This window comes from Vicia villosa, linkage group LG5 (assembly GCF_029867415.1).
Source record: "Vicia villosa cultivar HV-30 ecotype Madison, WI linkage group LG5, Vvil1.0, whole genome shotgun sequence".
Lineage (NCBI taxonomy): Eukaryota > Viridiplantae > Streptophyta > Magnoliopsida > Fabales > Fabaceae > Vicia > Vicia villosa.
In genome coordinates this window covers 34,816,160-34,824,665 of record NC_081184.1, presented here as the reverse complement: position 1 = coordinate 34,824,665, position 8,506 = coordinate 34,816,160, and the positions used below count along the sequence as shown (strand labels likewise).

General features: G+C 32.4%; 1 protein-coding gene across 1 annotated transcript; it reads left to right on the top strand.

Annotated features, from left to right (window-relative positions):
• The first annotated feature begins 5,264 nt into the window (after window positions 1-5,264).
• LOC131604503 (uncharacterized) lies at window positions 5,265-8,237 on the top strand. Its single transcript, XM_058876937.1, has 7 exons — window positions 5,265-5,484; window positions 5,597-5,801; window positions 5,923-6,013; window positions 6,390-6,779; window positions 6,868-6,972; window positions 7,282-7,464; window positions 7,545-8,237. The coding sequence occupies exons 1-7, from the start codon at window positions 5,265-5,267 to the stop codon at window positions 8,235-8,237; spliced, it is 1,887 nt and encodes a 628-aa protein (XP_058732920.1).
• Window positions 8,238-8,506: the final 269 nt, after the last annotated feature.

Below are 8,506 nucleotides of genomic sequence, written 5' to 3'. Positions count from 1 at the left end.
CCATATCTCTTAAATGGTTGATCTTTTGGAAAATCATTTTATGTGACAAAGTTGTTTATTGGATCAAAATCTACAACTTTCATGTTGGAAGTTTTTTTCAGTTTGTAGGTGAAATTTTGAGTTATTCCCTTCCAAAGTTTGGAAAAAATCATTGAAAAACACTTAGAAATTTTTTCTAAGTATAAAAGTCAACCTTTGACTTTTTTATTCTTGATTGATTTTCTTGATTTTTCTTGATCAAATGACTTCATATATCATATATTGATGATTTAAAACTTCAAAAGTCATGGTTGACCAAAATTCCCCAAAAGTCAATGGTGATCTTGTACAGTTGACTTTTTCAAACGAATCGCGTTTCTGGAGTTTTCAAATGAACCAGGCTATCCTCACCAAATGAATGGTATGAATGGATTATATTGAGGCATTAGAGGATATTGAGCCATGGTTTGAGTTGTGGCACCATGTCCTGATTAAAAAGTCAGTTGTTCAGATGAATTAGGTCAAAAACCCTAATTGTCGACCTGATGAAATTGATGACTATGGATCTTGAATTGAGATGCAATTTCCATTGGATGTTGTCATAGGGATTATTTGAAGATGATTGAAACCTTTGATTGACTTCCTGGGGATTTTTAGGGTTTCCCAAATGTGATCCCTGATTTCAGTCCCTGATAGTTTAACACCCTATTCTGATGATTTGAAATTTCACTGTTGATCAATCCTTGTGTAGGAGATGTCTTGAGTCAATAGATTAGGAAAAAATGATGCACTTGGGGTCTTGAGGTCATGTCCCAAGTCATTAGGTCACATCCTGAGCAAAAGTCAGGAGTATGCTATCTTCAGTCAAAACCGTAATTTGGTCGATTCAAAGCTGTTGAGCTTATTGAAGTGAATCTTTGAGGATTAAATGTTGATTGTTGATGAAGATAGTCCATTTGAGATGAAGGGAGAACAAAACCCTAATTGGTTGTTACTTGTACTGATGAGTGATTTCTTGATTAAACCCTGCTGAGCATAAGTAGCAAACACAAGCTATGCAGTTTGTTAGAGATGCAAATGATGCATATGCAATGATATGAGGTGGTATCTTAGGTCAAAAATTGGGGTATGACAGCGTGGAGCGTTAGTACCCGTACTATAAACTGTCTTTTGTCTTTTAGCGCCTCATTCTTGTCCTTTCACATCATATCTCCTTCCAAATGCAAAATATTTCCACGTGTCCCCTAGGAATGTAGTTGATATTTCTCTTATTTTTTCTCAGCTGCTTCGATTTATACTTGAAATGTGTTTGGAAAATATCACCATGAGCTTGCACTTGTTAGCCAATTTACAAAGCATAAGATTAAGACAAATGGATAACAATATATGTATCAAATATCTAATTGTTTTAAAGATTGTGACAAATTCATCGTAGATTATTAGGGGCCAAATTGTGTTAATATTTGCTATTATATTTGGTACCTTTCGACTATTTTTATCGCATATTCATAGATCCCCATTTATTTTTGAAGTAAATAGTAGTAGTTTAGTTTATTACGCTTTAGTTTTCTGTTAATCTATTTTACAGGGATTTTTGTGCAGGTTTTCTTTTTAGGATGGAATTTGAGGCTTGGATTGATGAACCAATTGCAAAGACAAAGTTTCAAAGTCTGCTCAATGACGCGTCGCAAGCTGGAGCACGCGCCGCGTGCTGTAAGAGAAAATAAAGTTCAAAATCCAGTGACTTTCGCGCGTCGCGATGAGAGGAGCGCCCGATGCGAGCTTTATGGTAGTTTGATCATTAATGAACGGCTCGCGATGCGAGCTAGAGCGCGCGACACACGCTGAACAGATTCTGATTTTTGTATATAAGGGTCAGTTCTGTTTTTGTGAAGGGTTACACCATTTGAAGAGCCAAGAAACCCTAAATTCAGTATTTCAACATAGAATCGAAGAATCGAAGCATTGATCGTCGAGAAATCATCGTTGATTCTTGCTCTTCTTCCTTCCTTCCTTCTTATGCAAGCTACCATGTCAATGGATAACTAAACACTTTTGTTGTCAAGGCTTTGATGTAATCTTCCTTCTTTTTTGTATGTTTTTCTTATGAGTATTGTGTATGAACAAGTTGTTAATCAATATAGATGGTCTAGTTTGCTTTATCTTAATTTTCTATGGTTTAAATGTTTGTAAAATACAATATTTCAATCTTGAACTAACTCCATCATCTATCAAACATTAAGTCTAGACATAGAGTTAATGGTTGATAATCACTTTGTATCGATTTATAAACGTTATTTGTATTGTTCAATCGGTTGAGAAATCGTTGGTTGAACAATAAGGTAAATCTTGCTATAACGTTGTGGAAACGAACGGTATAGACGAACGATACGTGAAGTATTGATTGATAACGACTTCATACGCATGTTTGTAGGAAGACATACAATTTTAGGTCGATTTAATCAAGTCTTGATACGTTTCTTTAAACTTAAAACTTTCCTAATTTTACTCTTTGCTACTAAACTTGTGAATGATCTTTTACCAAACCAAACCCAAAGTAACTTTAACTCAAGGCAACATAAACTATAGAACGGCGGCGATATCGCACCAATCCCTGTGGAAACGATAAACTAAAAGTACTCCAATATACAATTTCAACATAGATATAAATTTAGACGCAAAGGATGCTACTTGTAGTTGTCAACTTTTTGAATTTAAGGGAATATTATGCACACACATTTTGACAAATTTTCAAGCTAAAAATATACTTAAAATTCCTAGTCAATATATATTGCCTCACTGGACAAAAGTAGCTAATAAATACATGGAGGTTAGTGTTATGGATTCTCATAATGATGAGGTGGATACTTTGAGAAGTGTACATGTGCATCAATAATTTAGCAAATTTTTAAATTTTGCTAAACAATCAAAAGAAGCAGCATATGAGTTTATTATGGTAGAGTTTGGGCGCATTTGTAATGCTTGGGAAACAATGGGATTAAAATTATCCAATGTAAATGACACTCTTAAAGATTTGCAACAACAATATATAGATTACACACATGATAATGTTTTGAATTATAATATCCAAGATCTCATGTATCACAAACAAAAGGTGGAAAGAGAAAATATTCTAACAATGCCCGTGTACAAGAAAGATATAGAAGTGGTCTAGAATTTACGATGGATAAGGAAACTAGTTAAAAGAAGGGCATGTAAATATTATCGAGAATATGGTCCCTATCAATCAACTTGCAAAAATAAATATTATAGAATTATAATAGTACAAACATGATATTATAATTATAATGTTTCATACTATTTTACCGGTCTTTATGCAATGACTAAATAAACTAGTTTGTGGATAATTATCAAGAAAGATGGAGAAAATTAGGCTAGCATATGAAGATTGATGATATTTATAGTTATTATTGTAGACATTATTTTATTTTCTTGTTTCAAGGCATTTTAAAGTGATTTATTAATATTCCAGTATGACATCTTATTTGTTTTAAATTTTAGAATGATTTCTTATATATATTTATTATTTTTAATTAAATTATTTTATAATTATTATTTATATATACTATTTAAATTTTTATGCGCATTTTATTCTTGAACTTAAATAAAATTGAAAAAAAGCAACAAAAAAAAAGGCTTAAATAGTGTTTTCGTCCCTGTAAGTTAACTAGGGATGGCAACGGGTCGGGTCGGGTGCGGGTTTTGCACTACCCAAACTCGCACCCGAAATCGACACCTGAACCCAAACCCAAACCCAAAGGGTGTTCGGGTGGAAAAATAACACCCACACCCGTTGGGTTCGGGTTTTCTCACCCAAACCCGAACCCGCAATAAAATACATAAAATACATTTTTCTACAACTTTCCACAAAATATATATATATATATATATATATATATATATATATATATATATATATATATATATATAAGCGGGTGTGATTTCGAGTTTTGGGTGCGGGTTTCACACTACCCAAACCCGCACCCAAACCCAGTCAACTCGGGTTTTCACCCGTTGACTCGGGTTCGGGTGCGGATGGGCCCTGCGGGTTTGGGTCTTCTTGTCATCCCTAAAGTTAACGTGTTTTTGATTTTCGTCCCTGAATCTTTTTTTTTTGTGCAGGTCCCTATATGTTCATTTCTTGTTGGCGTTAGTCCCTAACGTTAATGCTTAGGTGGCTAATGTTTACTGAGTTGACATGCTTTTTATTTTTTTATTTATGACATACTCCACTAGGCAAATTTAATATTATTTAATTATTTAAGTGTTAAATCCTGAAAATTAAATTTTTTAAAAGTTGGTCTTATAAAGATTCAAACCCTCTCCATCTAACTGAATGCATGCATGTATATAATGAATACTTTCAGCATATTTAATATATTAGTAGCCAAGTGGCATATTTAATGTATATAATGAATATTTTATATATATTATATTAGGTTTAGTTTAAAATATTCAATAATAATGTCGAATAATAATGGTAGATTTTAAAATATTTAAGCGTTAATAGTTTAAAAATATTAAAATGTTAAAATATTTAATTATTGAAAATGCTAATGGTTTAAAAACGTTAAAATGTTAAAGTAGTTTAAATATTAATAATTGAAAGATTAAATAGTAAAAAATATTTAATTTGTTAAATATTTATTTTGTTAAATATTTAGTTTATTAAATATTTAGTTCATTAAAGTCCCTTATATTCATAACTTTTCATTAATTTATTCATTATTTTTTGTGAAGAGTAGATAATCTTACCTTTTATACCGGTTTTACAATACACATTATTTATTTTATAATTAATTAAGTACTATATTTAATAACAAATTAATCTCTCCGACTCAACATCTCAAAAAAAATATTCAGTATCATTCAATCTTAACAAATTATCTATATTTATAATTTGTTAAGATTTAATGATTCAAAATATTTGTTTGAGGTGTTGAGTTGGAGATATATAATTTGTTAAGATTGAATGATCTAGATTTTGAGCTGTTGAGTTGGAGAGATTAGTTGGTTGTTAAATATAGTAATTAATTTATTATAAATTAAATAATGTATATTTGTAAAATCTTTATAAAAGGTAAGCTTATCTACTCTTCAACCAAAAAACAACGAAAAATCGGATCATTACTAATGTGTATTTCAAAAGAATATTTACAAATTGTTCATAATTGATTTGATCGTCAAATTTAAAAAATCTTAATAAATTCAAAACTAACGTTGTTGTTGTGATTCTTATTGTGAAGTATTTTTTAGAGGAAGAAATGGAGAAAGGTAGAATATTTTTGGCGGTGCTTATGCTGTTCCAGTGTTGTATAGTTATGGCAGAGGCTGAGTATTTGAAATACAAAGATCCAAAGCAACCATTGAATACTCGAATTAAGGATCTTGTCGGTAGAATGACTTTGGAAGAAAAAATTGGTCAAATGGTTCAAATTGAGCGCACGGTTGCATCTGCTGATGTGGTGAACAAGTATTACATTGGTAAGTTTTTGTTTTTTAATTTAAAAAATATTTAAACTACTGATTATTCATCGTGAATTGCGACGCCAAGGTTTATAATATTTTCTATAACTGCATGAAAAAATTATTGCAGGGAGTGTTCTAAGTGGTGGTGGAAGTGTTCCAAAGGCGGAGGCTACTGCAAATGATTGGGTTGATATGGTGAATGAGTTTCAAAAAGGTGCATTATCAACTAGGCTTGGAATTCCAATGATATATGGTGTTGATGCTGTTCATGGTCATAACAATGTTTATAATGCTACTATTTTTCCACACAATGTTGGTCTAGGAGCTACAAGGTAATTAAATAACCATTATGCTTATACTTATTTTGTATTGTTCTCGGTAGCACTAACACGTCTTAAAAAATGTATATGTGTCCCTGTTCATGCTTATTGATGATTTTTTTTCTTTGAATAGGGATCCTCAACTAGTGAAGAAGATTGGTGATGCAACTGCTCTTGAAGCTAGAGCTACTGGAATTCCATATGTCTTTGCTCCTTGCATTGCGGTAATTAAAATAATCAAAATTACATATTTGTCAATCGCACATAGATAGTCATTTGTTTCAATTCTCCTATGCTATAATGCTATAGTTTGGTTATAACCACTATTTGACAATATTTTTCTACACAATATTGTCAAGCACGAGATGTTAAGTAGGATATCTTACCGAAGGGAAAAAGGGTAATTTCATACATACATACATACACAAAAATATGAAAATCATAATACAGGCCCAAAAAATACTCAACATGTTTTTTTATGATTTTTCTTTAAAAAGCTCAATCTTAACTACGCTAGCAATGAAAACAATCTCTTGTGTAAGATCTTACTACACTGGTCCTATCTTATGTTCTATCTTATAATGTATATGTTTTGTATAGGTTTGTAGAGATCCAAGATGGGGTAGATGTTATGAAAGTTATAGCGAAGATCATAAACTTGTTCAAGCTATGACTGAGATCATTCCAGGATTGCAAGGTGACCTCCCTCCAAATTCAAAAAAGGGTGTTCCATATGTTGCTGGAAACAAGAAAGTAGCAGCTTGTGCAAAACACTATGTTGGTGATGGTGGAACAACAAAAGGAATCAATGAAAACAATACTGTTACAACCATACATGAATTGCTTAGCATTCATATGCCAGCTTACTATAACTCAATTATCAAGGGTGTTTCAACCATCATGGTTTCTTACTCAAGCTGGAACGGGAAAAAAATGCATACGAATTATGATTTAATCACTCGATTTCTTAAGAACACACTTCATTTTCGAGTAACATAACTTTCTTCATAAATCTCTCTCATATATCAAATGATTTTGTTTATCAGTATATCCTTAAATCTTTGTGTTTATTTTGCAGGGTTTTGTCATATCAGATTGGGAGGGAATTGACAAGATAACTTCACCTCCTCATGCTAACTACACATATTCAATTGAAGCTGGAATTAATGCCGGTATTGATATGGTAAACTAGGATTTTTTTTTCAAGTCTACTGATTAGGCATTTTTATCATTAAGAATTACAATTTCTTTTCTTTTTAAAACTCAGTATCTGGCCCTAGGACCAGCTAGTCCTAGGGAGATCAATACCACTGTCCACTTGCGGAGGCCTCATTTAACTAGAGCAAAAACTCTGTATGAACTGGTCTAACACAAGAATTGTTAGGAATCATCATACTCTTTGCATATAAACCACTTACGCTCTTTGCATAGGAACCACATGATTTTATACCTGAAATATATGTCTTTAATACTTAACCTTGTAATGATGCAGGTAATGACTTCATATAACTTCACAGAATTCATAGATGGCTTAACATTACTAGTGAAAAACAATGTTGTGCCTATGACAAGAATTGATGATGCAGTAAAGAGAATTTTGAGAGTCAAGTTTGTGATGGGTCTATTTGAAAATCCATTGGCTGATTACAGCCTTTCTGACCAACTCGGGAGCCAGGTTAGTCGATCACTTTTGAGTTAAATATGATTTTAGTCCCTACAATATGATAAAATTATACTTGCACCATAATTCGACAGGAGCATAGAGAATTGGCTAGGGAAGCCGTGAGGAAATCGTTGGTACTATTAAAGAATGGTGAAAATGCGGATAAGCCATTGCTTCCTCTTCCGAAAAAGGCTTCGAAAATACTTGTTTCCGGAAGCCATGCTGATAATCTAGGTTATCAATGCGGTGGATGGACGATTCAATGGCAAGGACTTAGTGGCAATAACATCACTAGTGGTACGACGATTCTGAGTGCGATAAAAAACACAGTTGACAAAGACACTGAGGTAGTCTATCAAGAGAATCCATCTCTCGAATATGTAAAATCAAATGATTTTTCATATGCGATTGTGGTAGTCGGAGAGACACCATATGCCGAAACAAATGGCGACAGCTTAAATTTAACGATATCTAGTAATGGAGAAGAAACAATAAACAATGTATGCGGCGGAGTGAAATGTGTGGTTGTGTTAATCACTGGTAGACCTGTGGTTATGTTACCATATGTTGACATAATCGAAGGGCTTGTTGCTGCTTGGCTTCCTGGGAGCGAAGGTTACGGTGTTACTGATGTTTTGTTTGGTGATTATGGATTTAGTGGTAAACTTGCAAGGACATGGTTTAAGAGTGTTGATCAGTTACCTATGAATGTTGGTGATTCTCATTATGATCCTTTATTTCCATTTGAATTTGGTCTTACAACTCAAGGTCTTAAGATGACTTAGAGCTTATTAGACTTTGTTGGATGTTGTATGATATAAGTGTGTATTTTTGTAAGCTATTTCTGTAATAAAATATCAAATAAAGCTAATAGTTTTCATAAGCTATATTCAGATATTCTACGTTGCAACCAGAATCAATGTGAAGTTAAAAACATTTACAAAATATAGAATATCCAAGAATATCGATAATTAATCATGTCATATTTATATATTCTACACTATAACCATAGAATCAATGTTAAGTTAAAGTATATCATGTTATTTACCCTCAA

Bases quoted from the DNA above. Each gene is read 5' to 3' on its own strand.
- LOC131604503 (XM_058876937.1), top strand. From the start codon at position 5,265: ATGGAGAAAGGTAGAATATTTTTGGCGGTGCTTATGCTGTTCCAGTGT. The intron at 5,485-5,596 runs GTAAGTTTTTGT...AAATTATTGCAG, and splicing joins GGTGAACAAGTATTACATTG to GGAGTGTTCTAAGTGGTGGT. The intron at 6,973-7,281 runs GTAAACTAGGAT...GTAATGATGCAG, and splicing joins TTAATGCCGGTATTGATATG to GTAATGACTTCATATAACTT.